This window comes from Urocampus carinirostris, chromosome 5, assembly GCF_059441175.1.
Source record: "Urocampus carinirostris isolate Australia breed hairy pipefish chromosome 5, RoL_Ucar_1.0, whole genome shotgun sequence".
Lineage (NCBI taxonomy): Eukaryota > Metazoa > Chordata > Actinopteri > Syngnathiformes > Syngnathidae > Urocampus > Urocampus carinirostris.
Window position 1 is genome coordinate 21,852,221 of NC_142353.1, and position 22,604 is coordinate 21,874,824.

At 38.8% G+C, this 22,604-nt stretch overlaps 2 protein-coding genes across 5 annotated transcripts in view; both read right to left on the minus strand.

The window, feature by feature from the left end:
• The window catches only part of nmrk1 (nicotinamide riboside kinase 1), a 191,301-nt gene that overhangs the window by 130,308 nt on the left and 38,389 nt on the right, over positions 1 to 22,604 (minus strand). The gene's annotated exons all lie outside the window — the stretch shown is intronic.
• sh2b3 (SH2B adaptor protein 3) overlaps positions 1 to 22,604 on the minus strand; it is a 67,803-nt gene that overhangs the window by 28,227 nt on the left and 16,972 nt on the right. For all 3 annotated transcript variants that reach the window (XM_088336159.1, XM_088336161.1, XM_088336160.1), the window contains exon 2: positions 3,932 to 5,092. In XM_088336159.1, the coding sequence (XP_088192285.1) occupies positions 3,932 to 5,065 (1,134 nt within the window). In that variant the 5' untranslated portion in view covers positions 5,066 to 5,092. The remainder of the gene's footprint in view (positions 1 to 3,931; positions 5,093 to 22,604) is intronic.

The window sequence follows — 22,604 nt, forward strand, 5'->3', positions numbered from 1 at the left end:
TTATGGCCTTTCTCAGATATCACCATTTTGCTTTTGAAGGCCAGTATCATGGAGTCACCTTTTAACTGCAAATGTTGACCCTGATGTTTTGCCAGTACTATTAAACCAAGGTGCTAGTTGAGCACCTGTAAGGCGTTTATTTCGAGAGATTCTAAATGTACATGTCATTTTGCCACCTCTGTGTGCTGTTCTCTGAAGGGAGTAATACACACCGTTGTTCATTTCTTAAAACAAGAAGAGATTGTCAAGTTTAACTTGAAGTTTTATTTTTTCTGGCCATTCTCAAAGTTTAGTCACACTTACAAATATGATGCTCAAATACTCAACAAGCTCAAAGGATGGTTAGTTTTATAGCTTGTCTAACCAGCTAAACTGTTTTCAGCTGTGCTAACATCATTGCACAAGGGTTCTTATTCATCCATTCAACTCGTAACGAAATTGTCAAACAAAATGACTGGAGTGCCGGCTGCAGAAAATGGACCCAATACACATTGTTTATATTGTATTAAGAACCAGACATTTGTAGCCAAAATAGTCATTTACCATGTTAACAATGCATGAGGTGTATTTCTGATTAGGTTTATGTTTTCGTCATTGGAAAAAAACTGTGCTTTTACCCAAGAAGTACGGATTTTCTCAGCAAACCCCAAACTTTTGAACAGTAGTCCAGGTGCCACCTCCAGTGTTCTTTCGTTATTTTATGAGATGGATTCGACGAATTGGATTCAATTTATCTGTATGGTAATTCCCTCATCACTTTGTGAAGGCATTAGGCCAGCCTGATTTGCTCAATATGCAGTCTACATACAATAGGCATGAAATATGTGCAGAGACTAAGGAAAAAGAAGCAGAAAAAAACAAATTAATGTATGAAGAGAAACCATGTGGATAAAATTAGGAAGAAAAAAGTTGAAACTAATACAGACGCGCACAGCTGAGATGAGGAAACACATCCGCTGTGAGCCACTGAGCCATCTGTGGGAACTAAAGTGACTTATGGAGAGAGCGACACCGCAACTTTCCTGGCAACATTTTGAGCTTGTAGACAGCCTTAAATTTTTGTGTGAATGCGTGCGTGTGCGTGCGTATTAGACGAAAGGAACGACCGCTCTTACTATGGTGGAAGCGAATTAAAAGGCTGACAGACAACAATCTCAAGGCAAAACGTGCAGGGGATTTTTTTTTTTTTTTTTTTTGTAAGTTCATGTAGAATATTCGCTCCTGGAACCACAGGCCAAATGGAGAAGAACGGAATGTAAATTGTTTACAGGTTGCTGGGGTCAGTGTTTCCTAGTTAAAATACTCAAGCCTAGGCCCTGAGACGATTTGTTGTCGACAGTGATGTCTCCGTACCAACTTCCGTCCTTTTAGCTGAAAGGACAAGATTCACTTCTGCAGGGAAGCATCTCTAGCCTAAATGTAATTCAATCTTTTGTTGAGAAAAAAAAACATTTTTAAAGCTTTGGAAAGTGATCAATTAATCATAAAAGTTGCAAGTAAGGAAATTTTAAAAAACAAAAACAAAAAAAAACCTAACATACTTACTTCAGAGAATGTTCAATTTAAATAATTTAGCTGTGACCAAAATTAATAAAGATAGATAATAGAGCTAAGACGCCATTAAAGAAATTAAACACCTCCAAAATGGCGAAATCCATTTACACAACATGTGGGGCCCCTCAGAAACTGACAGCTATTGTAGTGAACAGTGATTGCAATGGGTGGCCATTTTTGCTTGAAATTAGGCGATTGTGGCCTTTTCTGTGTTTTTCGCCACAAAAGTCTTGGTTGGTATAACTTTGTCCAACAAGTTCTCCAATAGCAGAGCTGCCAAACTTAACAGTTTTGTTTGCCCCCAATTGAGGTTGCCAACCGTGTGTTGTTTACCCATCGTGTGTTGTTTGCCCGTCTAGCCTCGCATTAACGCCCGTTTTGTTGTGTCCCTTGGTTTATTCCCTGTTGGCTTTGCGTTTATTGCTGTTGCCACTTTTTGTTGTGGTTTCCCGGTTAGCCTAGCTGCCATTTGTTTATCAACCCTGGTGATCCCCAAGTTGATAGTTCTCTGTGTGTTTTTCTTGGCAGTTAGGCCCTTTTTGGCTGCTCCCCTTTGATGTACCATTACTGCATCCACCAGCGACAAATTGCCGAGGCATTCTCCACAAACACTACCAAAACTTTGCTAACACACTCGTCACCTGATTGACTAATCAACACGTAAAACAATATGGCGACTGGCTTGCTAGGGTGCCGGTGTTCCTCCGGTGACGTCAAAGCTCAGGATGACAAAGTCAAGACATGCGGTCCTAAAATGTATTGTCTCTGAAAAAAAATGAATTCCAATTAAATACATTAGCATTTTATGCAAAAAACATGTACTCTTTCCTCACATTTAGCGTATTTAAGAATTTAGGAATAATTTTAAATGCAAGATATATATCGTACCTTGATTAAAAAAATATGTACACGCCCCAAGTAGAAATACAGTAACCGAACCACATTGCCTGGATAATAATAAAATAAAAAATAAACACTGTGAAAACCATAAGATAGCATATTGTCTCTGCAAATATTGACTGATCCAAATAATTTTGAGGATAGATACATTCATCACACTATGCAAAGTACGACTCTGACGAAATAAGTTAGACTGTCTTAGACAAGTACAAAAACACTTGGGGAAAAAGCATTTGGTTTTTTATTTGTCTTTGATTTCAGAATGCTGTCACCTTCTGTTTAATCAATTAGATTTTTGCAATTTCTGAAAATTCTCCAAACTTGTTAGAGGGTCATCAGGGCTCGTCTGAAACGACATTATCACCTCTCAAGCAGCTTCCTCTTTTAGATAAATAAGTGCGCTGATAATAGTTTTTCACACGAAAGACACAGAAAAGATATAAATACAATTCACAAACCCCAGACGAGGTTATTGCCAATTTGTGCTCATGCACTTACATAAAGTCTTCAACTATATCAAGGGATTGAAATAATCAACCTTCATTAAAAAAACTAAAGTAAGTTTCCTCCCATGTGAATTGTGTGCATAATAGTGAAGAGATCTCCTTTCTCTTAGGGCCATTCTTGGGCCCTTTCTCGGTCGGCTTTGCCAAGATCCCAAATGTGTGCGCACAAAAACAAAGTAACAGAACCCTGATGCATTTGGCGAAGCAGTTAAGTGGGTGAGATCCTTCCAGGCCCTTCGCCACGGTGGACAAACATACACAAATGCACGGGCACACGCGTGGCTCAAGCTCTATCATTAAGCCAATTACTTCAAGCATGTGGTTGGACTTGCAGCTGGCAGAGAGGTTGAGGGCTTCTAAATATAAAACATGACCAAGCATGCTCATGCAACATCTTTCTCATTGACCTAACTTAAGCCCGTGTTCCATAATCCATAATACACACCAGAGTACACCCAGAGGCTGCACTGTTTCTAGAGAGCTTACAGCTGGGATGTGGCTGGGACGACAGTCAAATAAGCCATTTTGAGTACTCGTTCTGGGGTCTGGGGGGATTGGGTGTAAAAACAAGAGAAGCTTTACAGATGGAATGACTTGAGATATTGCAATGTTTTCTCTCATTACGCCCGGCGCTATTTAAATGATACAACAAAATTAGTGCTTTCGTGATGCGCTTTTTCAAGTTGTGCAAAGTCAAGCTCGTTTTATATAGCCAAACATAGCATGTGCATGTGAGTTTCGTGTTAGAGTACGAACTGAGTCATATGCAAAAAATTTGGAGAGCATGTGGCTGAAGTGAATGCCGGACAAACAGGAAGGGGGGTGGGAGGGGTATCTACTCACTATAGTTCAAGAGGACATGCATTTCATCATGTTCTTTGAAATGAAAACAAATTTTTAAAATAAGCAAAATTCTTCTACCAGATTATGATTGTTTTATGATTCAAATCCTGAATGTATGTGTGTTGTACCTTTGGGGGATCATAAAGCTCCAACTGGTAGCCCTCTCCTCCTCTGCCTGCTGCTTCCCTGATCCTCCTGACCAGCAGGCGGCAGCGCTGCCATCGCGGCAAAGAGTCTGAAATGTTGTCATCCACTAGCAAGTACCTCAATAGGCCTTCTTTACAGCAGCTGCTGGCCTCTGACCTTCTCTGTCTCATGCTACTGCCACGTAGCCAACGGAAACGATCCAGTAAGTTAGAGGCTACTCCAGAAAGGGGCGATGATGTCCCGGGTGTGTTTTCAGAATTAAAGGAAGAAGTTGCATGTGAGGATGAGGATGGTAAGCTTTGCTCGGTTGTGAAGGTTGCGTTGCTTGCAGGGCTTGTGAGGGGATGGGTTGAAGTGTTGGCAGACAGGTCCTGTGATGAGGGTGGGCTAGGAGGAGGCCGTTTCTTAAAAAGCCGCCTGACAGATTGCCGGATCTGACTGACAGAGAAGTGTGTGACATCAGCATGCGCTGGACCGGAAGCCAAAGAGTCATTTATCTCTCGAATATCTGACCTAGACAGCTCCTCATTACTGTGGCTACGAAACATCGACCCACCACCAAATGTACGGGTCAAACCCCTGAGCAGTACAGGGTTTCCCAAACGGGGGTTTCCTGCCGTGCATCGCATAGGCCGCTCTTGCTCTCTGTTAACCACGACCGGCTCCACTTTTGGCGACACCACAGTAAAAAAAGCGGCTCCTCCCGTTTGTGGACCTGCCTCCCGGTAGTCCTGCGCCCCGGAAAAAGTGGTGATCCGTAACGTGCTGATCACGGTTTGCGATGAAACTGGAGGAACCGCTGGAGTGTTTCCTGGTGTGCTGCCAGGAGTGGTGGAGCAAATGTTCTCCTGGATAGATGCTCCATCGTTGTTGACCTCACAACAAAAATGCTGCTGGAAGAGGTCGCTGAACTGTTTGGAAAATGTCTCTGGCGGGATGATGTCATGTTGTGGACGCTCCCTGGCAAAAGTCTGGTAGTGTCCTGCAAGTTGCCGTGCTGTGGCGATGGCGTGCAGCTCGCAGAACTCCCTCCAGCCTCGAGGGGGCGCTCCCACACTTGGGCTGCCCCCTATGGTTGTGGTGGTGCTGGCAGGATGAAATGTGTTACCATTCATTGCAGTAACCAGACCAGTTGAGAATCACTGCAAAGAAGCAAACACAGAAGCATCTAAATCAGAGACAAAGGCAAGAATTGTTATAAAATGGCCCAAAAAAAGGCTCAATATCGAGGGGGAATTAACATAGCGTTATGAAACAGAGAGACATTGAAATTGAATTATGACTAAACTGAGAAAATTATATTTTTTATTTGCGATAAACAAAACACAAAATTGGGGTAAAACAACATATAATTTCTTTAAAATAATGTAAGGACACATCCAAAGTCTGGTTTTATTGTATCTAAAGTCCATCTCAAATTGTTGCAAATCCATTTTTTGCGCCACTTAGCGACACTAGGATCGCTTATCACAGCTATCTTCAGGCAGTGGCCAGGGGGCACCCTGAACTTGTTGCCAGCCAGTCACAGGGCACGCAGAGACATACAACTAACTCACTCGTTCATTCACACATAGGGACAATTTGGACCGGTCAATTAACCTTACATGCTTGGTTTTGGAATGTGGGATGAAACTGGGGTTCCCGGTGGAAACCCACGAAGGCACGGGGAGAAGACACGAACTCACGGGGAGGCTGCAATATCTGCAATTGATCCCTGGACCTCCGCACCCTCGGGCTGCACACTAACGCCCCAGCTGCTGTGCTGCCCCAAGGTACAAATCATATTATATAAATCTTTGAAAAAAAAAGAGACCAATCTGGGCTAACAGCTTACGAGGCACTCAATCTTGGAGTTAAAAGATACACGAGATCAAAGTACTTTGAAGAAATCTCTTCAGTTAAGAGGTGAATGATTGACTTGAGGAGTGAAAACATAGAAAAGGAGACTGAGTAAAAACAATTACAAAAAAAATCTTTCCCCAATTCACTGGACCAAGTGCAGAAGCTCAAGTATGTGACATGAATTAACACAAAGCCAAGTCATTGAGAGAGAAACTGAATGAGGTCAAGTCAAGGAAGTATGCCTGGAAAATTTCTCAATCAACTACACTGCCGGCTCTATCATCTGTTTTGACACGTGGTGACACGCGACTCATTTCAAGAGGCTATTATTGATACGCACACTCACACACAAGCACACACTTAAATTCTTGTAATTATTACAACCAATTTCCTGTCCCTAACACCAACAAAAACCCAATTCAAACCTCAATTCTGAAACGGAGGCTGAAAAGATATCTGCAGTTGTGAGAACTGGCAAAAGATGACTCACTTGCACCCAAAATAATTAATTGTATTAAAATATATTTGCACCAGAAATCTAAACATTTTAACCCTTCAAAATGTATTTTTTGTCACTTGGACAGCATTCAAATTATAAAATTGTCCCAGATGATTGAAAAATTACCCAATATAAGCGTTTATTTTGATGATATCGGTTGACTTGAAAAGAAACAAATGTGTATGTGTTTATTTTAGCATATACTAAGAAATTTAACTTGAAGTAGCGTTTGTTTAATAACTAAGCAATCTTTTTGTAGGACTTTTTGTTTGTACGTTTTATCATAATTGATAATATTACAATAAAGACCAGGCAGTAGAATACTATTGAAATGATCTTTAGAAAGCCATAAGGCCCCTATCAGTCCCTTTAGTATGTTTCTAATTTAATGCTCATTGTTGTTCTAAAACAAACTTCTTTGTGCAGAGAATAGCCCATCAAAAAACGTAGACAGAAGGTGTGACCGAGGGGAGTTGTTAATCATTTGCCGTCCACATGTTAACTGCGTACATGCGTAACTGATGACATGATGCATGAGTCAATAGTTGCATGGGATTACTAGATGTAGTTATGCTCTTAAAAGTAAGCGATGAGCGCAGTCAAAGTGGATTTAGGCCAAATCACTTTGTCCCAACAATTCAACCATGCCCAGTTTTCTCTGACCTCCAGGAAAGTCTTTGTGTGGGATTTACCCAAAGCATCTACTGTACATGCATTTATGTGTTTAACTTCTGATTTTTCTGGGGATTTTTTTTCAAAATTTGCTTAACGTAAAAATAATGCTACGGGGTCACGATTTCTGTCTGGATGCTAATAGAAAACAGAAATCACTGAAAGAACGCAGCTCGTCCGATAATTACAGAGCCATGGCACAGGGGATTTTAGAAATAAACATTTTTCCACAACAAAGAAACAGTTTTTACTCATTCTATTCAAAGGAATCCAGATTCCGTCCATCACTTCTTCAAATATTCCGATTTGTCCAATACTGAAAGCAATTACATGAATGTAAAGAGACTAGAAATATAGCCTCAGCCTAGGGTCACTTAAAAACAAAGTAAAAAAAAAAGATGATATTTCTTATGCTTAATATGCCGTATTTCTGCCTATTCTCGACTAAAATGGGTTCAAAAATTAGCAGTCCTAAAATGCATACCAACCTTCTCCCAAGCAGCAGTGAATGGTGTTTTCTACAAACAGGAAGCATGGCTGTATGTCAGTAGATTTGTGAATATGCTAAATTGTATATGTGAGTGAATGCTCGTAGGGTGGCGGAGGCGGCGGGGACACTTTGTAGTCTAACAGATCACAGAAAGCCACAAGAAATAGAAGGGGGGGGCTTCTTTGTGTTCAGCAAAAACATGTTCCAACATGACAAATTATCTCACAAACAAATCTGTCTCCATGTCCCCAGTGACGCCACATGACGGCAGCCACTTCTGCCATGTAACAACCTTACTGCAGACTTTTGTATTTTTTCCCCAACATTTAACAAAATGAAAAAAATGAACAAGGGCAACAAAAATCATTGTGAAATTTTCCAACACTTCAGTTTCTTGTGGAGTCCGGTCTCATCTACCATTTTCCTTCCTGTATTCTACAGAGCATGCTCAGTGCACGCTCCCTTTGGGCCCCTGCAGCTGGCCCCCCTAAAAGGGTCTTTCTATCTGCATGGCCAGCCCAGCAATGACTCAGCAACGAGTGACTCAAATTGCGCACACATGCACGCATACTTCCTCTTGTTGCATCCCCCTGGGGGGTTCAGACGCCACTGTTCCCATGGTCCTACTCATCGCCCAGTTGAAAGCATCTGCAGATGTGTCCATGTTAATCCAGCGAGGAGCTATTTGTGCAGGAATTGTAACATTTCGAAAGACTTAACCCTAACACTTTGACCATCTTGGCAATTTATACAGTACAGGACAAATGAAACACCTGATGGTACAGAAACCAATTGAAAAATCAAGGTTTTCAATGAGGGATTCAATGAAGGTTTTTGATGCAGGATTTTTGAATGTGAAGAAATTCAGACAAAAAATAAAATAAGCACGCAAGCACGGAGAGGACTTTGGGTAGCCCAAATCATATCATTTAAATGTTACAAATAACGCCTGGATACAAACCCTAAGTCTCAGAACTCTGTGGAAAACACTGCTCTGATTTAAAACTAAAAAACTGTGAATAGTTTAACAACTACAACCAAAATAAAAAGCAAAAATCAATTGTTGGTCAATAACTTTAATAAAAATAGGTTTAAATACAGCTTTTGTCATTTAAATTCCCTTGCTTTTTCAATCAAGCACACTTCTACAATAAGGCTGCAGTGATTTGTCAAGAGATTTTTTACATGAATATAATCTCTGCTGAGAGTTGCGCATTTCCAATAGCCAATAGTGTTTCTGTCTGGAGCTGTAACATATACATACAGAAATGGCGGTGTCAACTATGTGTATCAAAACCTTTGGAGTATTGTAGCCTGGGTACGAGAAATAAAAAGACTTCTTCCAACTTTGCAGTCTGTGAAGCACGAATATCTAAAGAGCATATCGCATAGTTGAAGGAACCAGAGTCCGACTCACCTCTGCAAGATTCAAGTAACATTGCAACTAATATGGTTTTGATGACATGCGATGTATTTTTACACTATTGTACTATTTTTTTTATCCTTTCTTTCCTATCCTCTGAGTTTTATTCATACATAGCCATCAACCAGAGGGTAGGTCCCGCAAAGCTGTGGCTCAATCATTTAATTTTCATATGAAAAACAGGCAGAAAACCTTTTATTGAACACACCCACGTACGTGTAAGACAGCTGCTGCTTCTTTTCCTGAAACATAACTTGAGTCGAGTATCAAGATCCATTGGGGACCTTGCGGTTAATAGCAAAATATTATATGTATTCAAACTAACTTCAAATTAAAACTAGCTTAACTATAAAGAAAAATAATTTAAAAATATCCCAAATCTTTACGACAATGCCTGCATTGTAGTTGTGCAACAGTGATGTTAAAACAAACAAGAAAGTACTGGTGTCCTTATGATGGCAATTCAAGAAAATGGCTGAAGAACAAATGCATGGTATTATGACAAATCAAACCCTGTAATCAAAGCATTTATCAAAGACAGCTCACGATTTACAGGAGATCGAGATCACAGCATTTGTAATAGGAACAAACCCAATATGGGTATCATAATTGAAATGTTCTTCCACTACAGAATGTAATAGAGCAGTATGCATGACTAATGCACAGCTATTGATCTCATCAGCTGGACAAACCTTTTGACTCACAAGTATGAATTAAGCTCAACCTCAAATCCACCTAAGACACAGCATAAAAATGCTACGGTCCACTCCACGTACCGTTCCCTAAATCGGTGGTCTCAAACCATTTCTTTACCACAGGTTTCTTCCTTTTCATAAAATAATAATAGAAATAACAATAATATCAATTAGAATTATAGCAATATTAATCTTAATCCAAAACCTGTAATGATTGACCTTTTCGTCCATTTTTCCCACGGACAAGACACGTCCAGCAATATCTTTCCAACATACATATTTGGCTGCATTTTTCACACGGATTTGCTGAAAGGATAGGAATTTTCTTTGACTGATCCCTCTTTGCATCTTCCAAGGGTAGGGACTTTCACTTCTAACGTGACAGTTACACCGCCCCACATGCAACTGCGTCTGCCTGTGCAAAGCACTTTGACTGCCTAAAACACCACGTTGGGTATGACCGTAGCAGTGTCAATAGAAATAAAATAAGCAAAAAGTAACGCAACTTATTTTCTATATGTGCTGTATGTGAGGCCAAGTACTGTATGACCGAGTCTGGTGCTGGCCCGGGAGCAGTCCATGAGCTGGTGGTTGGGGACCACTGCCCTAAATGCAGCATATTGTCAACAAAAATACATTCTGAACTTTTGGTTGGAATTGAGTGGCCTTAAATAAATAACAAAAACAATCTAATTTTAATGCAACAATTAAATAAACTTATTATTATACTATTGAAAGAGGACTTTCATCTTTTCTTTAACCAGTATAAGTGTCATTCATAAATCAGAACGAAGAAAAACCTTTCAAAAAGTTTTCAAATGATGCATCCTATGAATGTAGGTCTAACTTCATGAACCATAACTGGCAGATTCCTCTTAATAAAAGTTAAGATTACATAAGGATTGCAACAAAGAATGCTTGGGCCCTAATCTTATTATCCTTTGATGTCATCATATAGAGATCCTTGTCCTCCTAAATATCTCAAATGATTTGCTGTTCCCACAACAATTGATAATTGTAAAAACGTGTGATGCAATATGACTGCTTTGTATAAACTGATCATACACATTATACATAATTTTCCCAAACATTGGAGAAAAGGGGTGTAAGATGCTGGTGGACGAAGAAAAAAACATGGCAACATGTGCATTACAGGGTCTGGGATGAAAAACAGATTTCGTTACCACCTTTGAATTTTCATTGTGTGAGTCACTGAATGAGTCAGACTGGACTAGGTTCACAAAACTCAGCTCGTGTGTGGGCACGAGGGGCTTATTAGAAGAAAGAAGGGTGGAAAAGAAGAAATAAAACAAGTAACCAAAATGGAAAAGAAGAGGGAAGGGTGAGGGTAAAACATGGAGAGAGAACTGAAAGTATGTAAATAACTAGAGCAAACGAGGAGGAACGGCTACATATTTTGGTGTAGAAGCCTTCCAGATGCCAGCGTACTCCCCTCAAATCGTTACATTGGCCCGTCAGTGACGAGTAGTGCCGCAACAAATAGTTGTCAGAAATCAATAATGGAAATATTTTGCAATGTTCCCTCTGCGGTATTTTGAAATCAATATCGGCACGAGATTGTGAAAATTGAAAGCAAGTGCGCATATGAGCTCGAGTTATTGCAAGAGAGAGAGGCGGCGGGTTGGGGGGGGTATTGGTGCATAAGTTTGCTTTATTGTATTATTTGTATAACTAAAACATTAAAATATAGAGACAATTTTGGTTTACTTTAACTATCGCCTGCACAGTTAGACTACATAGCTATAGGAGCTTTCTTACCTTTGTGCCTTAATAAATGTTTCTGCGCAAGGTTCTGTCACTTTATAGAGAAGAGCTCCTTCTGCTCGGCTCACTAAAAAGAGTCGGCTCCCAAATGGCTTTTTAGATTATTTTTGTTGCTTTCATCCATGTAAAATTAGTCACAAAATGACATAAAACGGGAAAAAATAAAGCTAAAAAAAAAGGAAAACTAGACATGGATGAAAAAAAGAAAAGAAAAAAAAAGAAAAAGGAAAAGCTAGGAAAAAAAGAGAAAAGGAAGTAACAAATGAAATAAAAAAGGAAATTAGAGAAGAATAGAAGAATGTCAAAACAAATAAAAATCTATTAAAAAAAACAAAAGAACTAACATGTTAAAGAAAAAGGATGAAAAATAAAGAAAAAAAAAACTGGAAAAAGATGTTTTTTGAGGTTTCTTTCATTGTTCCTCTGTTAAATTCAAATAATTTGCAAATATATCAAGTTAATCTTTTTGCTAACATTGTACTTCCTCTCAAAAATGTTATTAAATACAGTTCTCCATAGTGCAACCAACCAATTAAATCCACAAAATGTTAATATTATGTAACAGAAGCTACTTTTTTTAAAACAGAAATCTAACTGTTATAAAACAAAATACGTATGTGGGCTGTGCAACCAGTTCATTAAAAATTCCCCCCCAAAAAAACTAGTGTTGCCAAAGGTCAGCAGAATGTAACTTGATTGTATGTCAGGTTTCGGACATGTTTATTATCTATCTTTATGAAAGTGGTTGCCACACTTGGGACTCTTGTACGTTGCTCACCATTGTTCCAGACTTTGTGTGATCGCTCGGACCCGTGGAATCTTAGAGGAAACATTCAATGAAATTCAACAGAGAGGCATCTAGACATAAATATAATCTCTGCTGAGAGTCACTCAGGCGCAACAGCGTATCTGTCTCTAGCGGTAACATAAACATAGGAATGACGGCGTCAAAAGGCGTTAAAGAGAACGTCAAACAAATTGAACAGAATCGGACTTATCTATGTAAGTATCAACTAAGTTTTAAGCCAATACACTTTTGATGACATGCGTTGAACATTTTAAACGCTTATATTTCCTGACAAAACAGGGCTTGAGTGCTATGTCGGACTGTGCCTGACGAACGTATTTGAAATGAAATGCATGCAGTCTGAAGTTTCAAACTGTTAAGAATCATGAAGTTCTTTTATTAGAGACTCGAGATGTATAGAGAACCCTTGCTACTTTGCGCTTCGGTTATCGCTGGATTACTCTTTCATGGATTTTGAATTGAACTCTATTGTCATTGATATCAACGTATCATTCATTGTGGTCAGACAGAGGGCACAGAGTTAGCGCTGCACAGGGCAAATTATGTTTGTGTGTGTGTATTGGGTGGGTGTGACTGTGTGGGCGAGAATATGATAGGCTGATGTATGCTGTCAGTCAAAGAGCCAGGGTGGGCATGAGCAGTTTGGGAAGTCTTCATTGACTTGAAAAGCGCTATATAAATGCAGATCATTTTCAAAACTAATCATAAGGGATAGTGGCCGCTAGCTTTTAGTGGCTCGTTACATTGAAAAGAAATTCATTGATTAAATCAGACTCGAAGGAAAGTCAGAAGAGCGCCAAGAAAGGCTGATCAGCATTGTTATAGTGCCTGGGAATCGACAAAGGCAACATCGGAAGGGATAGCAATAGCCTGGCTGCAGTTCTGGTCTACTGCTACTGCTAGGCTAACGACTCTCTTGAGCCACCACTTCTGAGCGTTGCTTTTCACTAACCCCCGATCCATCTATCGCAAAACGGATGACCTGGAGCTACAACTTGTGGGAAATTGCTACATTTGGGACTCTTGTACTTTAATAATTGCTGAGACTTGGCTCAATCCGAGGAGCCCTGATGCTATTGTACAGCTAGCCATCCGCTCTGGAAATCACTTTCTTGCACTAAAAGAAGTCCTCCATTTTCGTAACACTTTTGTATAATGACAAAAACTAACATTTATTTAACTGCAGTTCTGTGTTCTGATTTTATTTGTAAATCTATATTTGTTATTTTCTCAAAGTCGTATATCGGTATTCAAAGTCTGTAATGACATCACCTCAAGGTAATTTTGCCCCCTGGGGGCTTTTATGAAGGTGTGATGCTACTTCACGGATTTTCAACTTGCGCGGGTGGTTCTTGTACCCATTAACCGCAATAGCCGAGGAATCTCTGTATTCACAAAATGCCAATAGTAATTGTATTTACTTGTTCTGCTGCTGCTAATAAGACTATTCTTGGCTTACAGGGATTAAAAAATATTTACCTAAATTTAAGTTATTTGCCAGTATCTAGAAAAATGGACAGAGGTTTATTTAGAGATTTCTATCTCTAATGGCCAAGCGCTTCGCCTAATTGTTCTTGTACCTTTATTTAGTTTTTGTACGACTCGACAGTATGTTCAATAAAAGGTCTTTTTCAATGAACCCTTTTTCCTGTGTTACCATTTTCAACTAAACGTCATGCTAGATTTAAGAAAAAAATACCTAAAATTATCAGATTATTTGACTATTTGTTTCAATATTCAGTAACTAGTTACTATCAAAATAGTCTTTAGTCGCCTAGCTTTTGGCGATTGCTTCCGCATTTTACTTGATTTTTGTGACAACTGGACCTCGAAAAAATACAAGGACTGAGCATTAGTTGAAGCACGTAGTACCTAGCAGTCATTTATATATTGTCATTACAGGTCAATGCATGTCATTTGTTGTTAGCCAACACTGCGTTTCAGAAGAACTCATGCGATGTGACCTTTTTCAGCAAGTTTCACTTCAAATTTTACAATGATCAAACTTAACATGTCACTAGAAAATGCCAGCAGGAGCATTGTTGTGCGCAAAAGTACACGGACCAAACACGCAAAGCGGACAAGGGATGATCGGACGGGACGGGTCTGGGCTTCCAACTGTGTTCATGACAACAAGGCGCACACACACAGACACACGCACAGTTTGCATTATTGAACATTTTGTAAAGGAGGAAGCAACACTGAAACATGAAATAACCTTAGTCTTACTTCCCACAGCCTGAGCATACATCAGCTGATATGTGGTAAACGATCAAGAACCTTAAATCAACTGTGCAACAAGTGGTTTTGCCTCTGAGATTTTTATGTATTATCAACTGTTGAAACACCAATATTTATACATCTATTGGAGAGGTGTCAAGTCAAGTCATTTTTATTTGTATAGCCCTAAATCACGAAGAGTCTCAAAGGGCTTCAAAGATCATTACACAGGTGTGCGAGCAATGATATCAAAATAGAGCATAAAACCTCTGCGAACCTACCATGATTTGTCCGTCCCCTTAAACTTTCAGCCCCAACAAGAAAAAAAACAAATAGAGAAAAAACAAAGAGGCCTATGCTGATGTGCCTGGTAACATGACGCTTCACCTTAATTTCCTTATACAGTGCCTAGATAAAATATTGGATGACCTGCAAGCATTTACAGCTGAGGTTGGACAATAAGTGCATCTAGCGAGAGTTGCTTTTGCACAATCGCGTCTCAAGCGGCAACATAGACTAGTTTGCAATGCAGACCAGTGAGATTCGGTGGGATTTAGGTAACGTTCAGGAGAATAGTTTTGGTGACATGTATTGTACTTTTATAAACAATATTTCGCTATAAAAGAGAGCTTGAGTGTTATGGCAGGCCGTGCCTCACAAACAGATTTGAAAAAAATTCATGCAGTCCAAAGAACATACGTCAGTTGTTAAAGATTTCAAACTTTTGAGATCCGTTAAGGACTTTTGTTACAGACTTTGCAGTTGACCACTGAATGTACTTCACAAAATGCACATTACATTTTTAAATTATGTTTTAGTGCTTCAAATGAGCCTGTTCTTGGTTTGCATAGATAACTTGATTTTCTTTTATTAGACGTATGCCTGTCCCAAAAGATAGACAGAGGTTTATTTATAAATACATGTCTCTAATGACCGAGCACTAAACTTAATTGGTTTTAATGCAAATCCGTGGTGTATTCAATAGAAGATTTATTTTTCATTGTACCAATTTTCTCATGTTTGTAATTATTTACCACGTAATGAATTTAACTTTATGCTAAGTTTGAGAAAAAATGAATAATAGTCTGATTATTTGACTAATTGTCGGTGACTAGTCGACTATTAAAATAGTCGTTAGTTGCAGCCCTAGTTTTAAAAAGAATTTTGATCAAATTGAGATTGACTGCGATAATATTTTTTTGCCAAATCGCCTACCTGTACTTTAAAGGTCAGCAAAAGTTACCAGTTATACACTTGGTTTGGCTTGTTTTTTTTGTAAAAGACTGCATTCTTTAGTTAAGTTCTGCACAGCCAAAACAATGTGAGCACCGACACGACACAATGCTGCTATTCTCAAGACACACAGAAATAAAGCTATGCCGCCCTAGAACCATTTCCTGTGGTCTAGGAACTCGGAGGGGCGCTGGGAAAACTGAAAAGCAACAAGTGAAGCCTGAATTTGTTAAAAAAAGAAAACGCACACTTGAAGTGGAGTGGCGCAAGACAAACATAATTCCAAGAAAGGAATGTAGGCAAACGCTCTTGGAAGCAGGCAACTTCCAGCATGACGAATAAAAGATGTCAACATCCAGTCTGCAGTCCACCATTATCCTCTGTAAAACAGAACCTGGCATGTGAAGCACTTAATAAAGCGTACTACACATCTAATGACGGAGTTGAGTAGAGACATGTTGCCAGCATGCACATGTGATAAGTGATTTACGGGGTGGGGGCGTGTAGAGCTTGGGAACGGGACCAGTCGTGAAAATCAAGACAAACAAAATATTGTTGACGATACAGGGCACAAAGCCTTCTTTATTAGCATCTGTTTAAGCAAGTATACAAGCCACCTCTACTAAAAAATAAAATGAAAAAATAATTAAATTTTTAAAAAATGAAAAAAAAACACTTGGCTTGCATCTATGTCAGAGAGAAACACAGGGATAACGTAATCCCTCGGTTATTGCAGTTAATAGGGACCAGCACCCCCCGCAAAACATGAAAATCCGCAGAGTAGTAGGGCCCCGTCATAAAAGCCCCCAAGGCTCAAACTTACCACGAGACAATCTCTTTACTGACTGAGAATACACGACTGTGACAAAATAACAACTATAGATCTACAAATCGTGAAGTGGAACCAAATTATTTCAACATCTTATACTATATTTATGAGAAAAATAGGTGTTGCAAAAAATATTGCACCACTGTTGTCTCAGCTCAGTCAACTAACTCCAGAAGTTCCCTGATAACGGCGGCATGATCCAATGTCGATCTAAATGACTAACAATGACAAACAAAGTGCAATAAGTCACACTTCAAATGCACCTGCTCTGTGATGGGCTCAGAGACACGGACAGACAGAAGCAGACACTGGAGAACTGACAGCATTAGTCCGGGGGATACATTGACAGAAAAGATCTAAGCAGGAATGGGATAAAAGAAGATTTTGTAACATTTAAACATTTCCCCGAGTCTGTGCGAGCAATAATGTTAAAACGGAGGGAGCATAAAACCATAAAAACAGTTTAGAACTGACAATATAAATAAAGGAGTTAAAATTAGAATGGCCTAGCCAAAGTCAAGCCCACAATCTTATAGATCAAGGGTCGGGAACCTTTTTTGACCCAAAGAGCCCGTATATCCAAATATTTTTAGTCTAAATTCTAAGACAAAATTCAACAAAACCGCCAAACACGCTCTCTGGACAAAAGCAAATTTTTCCGTGCTTTTTATTTCACTGTATGACGTTAAATGATTTGATCAAATGTATAAAACAATAATGCCTACACCCTGTCCCATATCAACAAATATTTCTTCATTTCTTCGCTTTAAATTTGTCTCCCTCCCGCAGTTACTTAAACTTGTTGAGGCTCATTTTGACTTGCATTTTTTGTAAATAATGGTTTTAGAACAGGGTCCAAGTAGTTCCATGTACAAATGTTGAAAAGTTTCCGTCTGTAGATTGCAGTGAGTGCGTGCGAGTCAGAAGGAAACATGCTCTGTGTGCAGAGATCTACACACTCCTACCGCTCACCGAATCAAATTGCTGTCTACTTGACTGGCATTTATAAGAGTTTACAGGTTTGTATATGGGTTTTCATCATAAAGTGTTTCAAAAGTAAACATACATTATTAAATGAGCTTCCATGTAAAAGATTCCTTAGCGACGTGAAGCCAAAACAGGGTATGTTGGAGTGACACCTTGACTGTAAATTGTAGTGGAAACTACCCATGTGCCCTTTTATACTGGACCGAACCATTGCAGATGCTAGCAGTAATTAGGACCAGCGAAGATGGGATTTGCAATCTTATATCTCTGAGCTATGTGTTTGTCTTGCTGTCGGTCACCCCTCTGGAGGATTATGACCAGGGTAGATAGATAGATATATCTCTGAGCCATATGTACTCGTGAAAAGAGCCACATAGAGCATTTGTGGAAAGTTTAGAAAAATACTGTGCACAAATATACACCATCAAACCATAAAGGGACAGCATGTAATGTTTTTGCCTCCTAGGGGTACAAAAAAAACTTTCATTCAGTTAAAAAAACAAAAACATTGATTTGTATATTAAGCAAAAATACATGAACTATCACTCGAATGTTAATTTTTACTTTAAAAAAATCAAAGGTCGAGAAATGGTTATTTCTTTTACTTAGTGGCATCCCTTTCTAAAAGGCGGCGCCATGTTTGTATGCGGTCTTGCAGCTACAGTTACCCAAAGCGACCAAAATTCGCTATGTGTTTTAAATGTTGAAAAAAAATGCACAAAGCTCCTGATTCGTGTGCAACCTGGATATACTACCACAGAGGAATATTTTTGGTCCTCGCTCATGGCATCGAGTTGACACACCAGTAAGAGCATTGTATGTTTGTGTTTGAAAGAAAAGATTATGCCGCTTTGTGACTTAATTTCAATCAACTCATGTTTTAGGCATTGTTTTCATGCTGCTACTCTTGGCCATGTTTATAGCTTTTTGCTTCCCACTAAATGGGACTCACAGCAACTCTTGGTTTATTTTTACTTGAATGGTGGAAGTACTCTGCCTGTGTTTGTAAGAAAAGATACTTGTCTGAGTCGACTTATTCTGAGTTTATTTTTTTCGTACTAGTTGTTTGTGAAGCTAAACTATTCGAGCTAATTGTTAGCTTAACACTGCCCATAAAGGAATTCCTTAAGGAGACCTTGGTGTTTGCTGTTCAAAGCTTTTGTGTTACATGAAAACATTACCTTAGACAACGTAATATAGTTATTTTTACCTTCGTATGACAATCGTTTGTGTGTGTGCGTGTGATACATGTGTTGACGTGGATGGTGTTCTTAATTTTAGTTACAAGTTGTGATACCTTGAAAGTCAAGCATTTCCAGTGGGGGGGATTTTGTAAGGGTTATTGTTCTATATTCGTTATCAATTATCCATTATCGGTCAATTCATAATTCACTACAAAGCCACGGGCCGAGACACTTGTTCTCAGCCAATAGGCCGAGTCAACTTTACCTCATATTTCACCCAAAAGAGGTTTTATTGAACAACTACATCAGTGTCTCATCTTCCCTTTCACAGATGTCTATTGCGGGGGAGGTGTGAATCCTCATATTAAAGTGGACACGTCACAAAGATAGCTTAGATGAAGACTATGTGCCATCATAGAAGCGTTAAAGGGTTAATGAGCTTCCATATGACACGTTTTAAATCTAAATATAACGGTGTAAAATTTAGTTAGTCTACAACACAGAATATTAGGTGCATCAAAAAAAATTGAAAGGTCATTGATGATCTACCCTGCTTGTATAATGACAATAAAGGACATTAATTGATTGATTGATTCATATTGTTTGTTGTGATGGTTTGTTGAGATTGACCAATGTTGAAATGCTATATTTCTGGTCAGGTAATAGTATTGCATGTTAACTCAAATATAGTGTTTATTCTGAATACATACAGAATAAACACTTTGCTTTGGAATTAGATCCCAGGCAAACTGGAAACTGGCTAAGTGTTTGTTTCTCCTACACAGGAGCTTGGAATAACTCGCCAGTTCCCTGATCAGCTTGTCTTGTGGTTCAATCAACGTCATTTCCACAGCGAGTCGGCCAGAGGGTAATTGTCAGAAGATTTAGTAAACAACCCTAAGCCTATTATGAGGGGAAAAGAAAACATTTAATAGAAGGATATAAAGGCTATAAGATAATCCCGAATGAAGTTTTGGAATTTTATAACAAAACCTAAGTTTGCCTACACATTTAACAATGGTGTAAACTTGGTGTTTTAATTTAGAGATCACTGAAAAATTCTTCAACATGATGTCAAATCGTCGTAAAAACACAGATTTGAGTAATGGCTTTTTTTAAGTATCATTTACCAAAAACACAAGTTTCTTGAGTGGGCGCCAACATCAATAGAGTTTCCCCCACCCAAAAAAATCAACCTGGTCTAAATGTATATTACTCACTAACTATAGGAATATATGAATACTGAATAAATGTGTAACAAACATGACCGTCAACAGTGAAGAGGAGTGTAAAGAGTTGCGTCCTCATTCGTGCCCCGACAACATGAGTTTAAGGGATCCATGAACCGGGAAAGACAAATGACAAAGTTGCAAGTGTCAGGGAATAAATGGCTATGCCTGAGCTTACTTCCTGAGATTTCAATTTTAACCACATAAATGTTCAAACATGCTTAGAAGTACTTTCAAACATTCTGTTTGTTTTGTTGTTTTTGTTTGTTTTTTGCAGTCAGAAATCAGAATTTAGATTCTATGCTAAAAGTGTGTTTTTATTTCCTCAAAGTACACACTGCAATGAACCAATATTTTGATTTGGGCTTTAGCAGGACACTGGTTCTTAATACTGTATTCTACTTTGCCTGCTAAAAATAAAATCATAATAAGGAGTGATTTTTCTCTTTAAGAGAAAACACTGTCGACTTGACTGATGCCATCGGCTCAATAAATTGTTGTGATGAGTCTACTTCAAATAAGATGTCATAGTATGTTGGTTGTCACCTTGCTGTATGTGGTAACGCCTCAGAACAAAAGCTGGTTATATCTCTCTTCTCCATATTCAGTTTCACTGCTCACATCCTGACACCTCCTAATCACATACATAAATTCTGCCATCCGTTCACGTTCAGACAAGTTCATTGCCTTGCATGAAGTCAAAAATAGTAAAACTAACACCACATAGTAAAACTGGGCAACTCTAGGCATGTGCTAAAGACCATCACCTGCCACCAAAATGCACCTAGTTCAAGACCCCCAACCACCAACACACAGCTGCAGTGTCCTTAAGCAAGACACCGATATCCAGAACTACTACTGAAGGCTATGTCCCTGTTCTAGTGTGTGTCACAAATAGTAGGCACTGTGAAGGGCCAATCTGAAAGGTTTCATGTAAATTAGCAAACATGATCATCCCTCTGGCGGCTTCCATAATGTACACATATTTTTAAATATGACAAAAAGATGAGGTAAGTTGCAGTAATATGTGAGCCCAATTCCTATAAGACTTCTTTTCGCAGACGATAAAGGTAGATTATGGCTATTTACTATAGATGGTATCCACTGCTCTTTACTCTATACAATATTATCGCTGTCCCCATAGATAGAGTAGCTACATATAATGTAGCTCTACTCAATGCTTACCGGCAATGTAGATACCCCAATCTGATGTGGCTGGAAAATGTAGGCTAGCCAAAACATGACGTATTTTCGTGGGGAAAAATTTTGAAGGCAATTATTGGTTCGGGAAAAAAAAGTCATCGATGTGCAGCTGCGCAAATCACAGCCATGGGAAACATTCACAACGACCACTACGTAGGAAAAAAGACTCGCAGAGTCATATGTGGTCTTTTGAAGATGATGAAAAAAGGCTGCTAGACAATGACAAGACAATTCTAAATCTAATTCTACTTCTATCGAGTCCAGAAGGAGTAAGATGGTGTTCCAAGGGATAACAGAAAAGACAAGAAACCGTGGAATCTGCTAAACCTTGGTTCATGCAGAGAAAGACTTTGAAAAAAATCAAGAGCGACTATTATGTCTTTCAAGACGAACACAATCACAAACACAACCTTGTAAATATTTTAGCCCATTTATCCCAACATGCTTTTATCTCATGTCAAGTCAAGTTGTTTTTATTTGTATAGCCCTTAATCACAAGAAGTCTCAAAGTGCTGTACAGACTACATACGATTACACCATCTGATCTAAAACCTACATGAGAGCAAGGGAAAACTCAAAAACCTCGGCATGGGGAACTTGAAGAAACGTTGAGAAGGGACCGCACATGAGTTAACACCATTTTCCAGGATGACCAGGCTGCAAGGGATGTTGCAGACTCCAACTCAGTCCTAAATTTATGAGTTCCTGGCAACTGTAGGCAATATAAGCCTAGCATGTGTCTCATCTTTCTCTTAAGTCCTTATTATGAGTATATCTTGTTTATCTTGGAGTTCCATGTCTAATATTGTTGCAAACTAACGTTTACTACATTGCTTCTTCACTGCATCAATAAGGGTGAGTGATTTAGCTTTTAATTTAGCGTTTCAACGTGATTGCTGAATCGAGTCGTGTCGCTTTTTTTGTATCAAATAGATATCTATATAAAAATTGCACTAGCTTCAGGGTAATGTGAGCACCGTGGATTATAGGCTTGCAAGAACTTTGTAAATAGGGATGGAGGAGGGACTGCTCGGCATTTATTGTTCCTGTTAACGAAATTCGTTTTGGGGTACAGCTCGGTTGGATAGGGTAGAGTTGAGTAAGGCGGGTTACACAGTTTAACTATCTGTGAAACACATGCTTAAATGTGACTTCTAAAGCTATCTGTTTTTTGAGGTTTGAAAAAGGAAAAAAGTGGGTATAGTTAAACTTCTTCTTTTTCTAATTAAAGGAAACACTCTTTTAATTCCATCAAATACTGTATTCCCCAGACTACAAGATGAACCTAAAAGCCCAAAAATTGCCAGAACTTTGGTTGCGCGCCTTATAATCCTGTGCCCCCCTTAGATGCCAAAAAATAAGGTTAATAAAATTGGAAATGCATAATTACAATGAAATGCTAACATATACAGCAACCATTTATGGATGAATCAAATGTAGTAGTAAAACAGATTTCATGATGTTAATTTAATGTTCAATGAAATAAGTTTCCATTATTTTCTGATGTTTTTCTATTCAACCTCAGGTCAAGTCACATTTATGTTTATTGACCAAA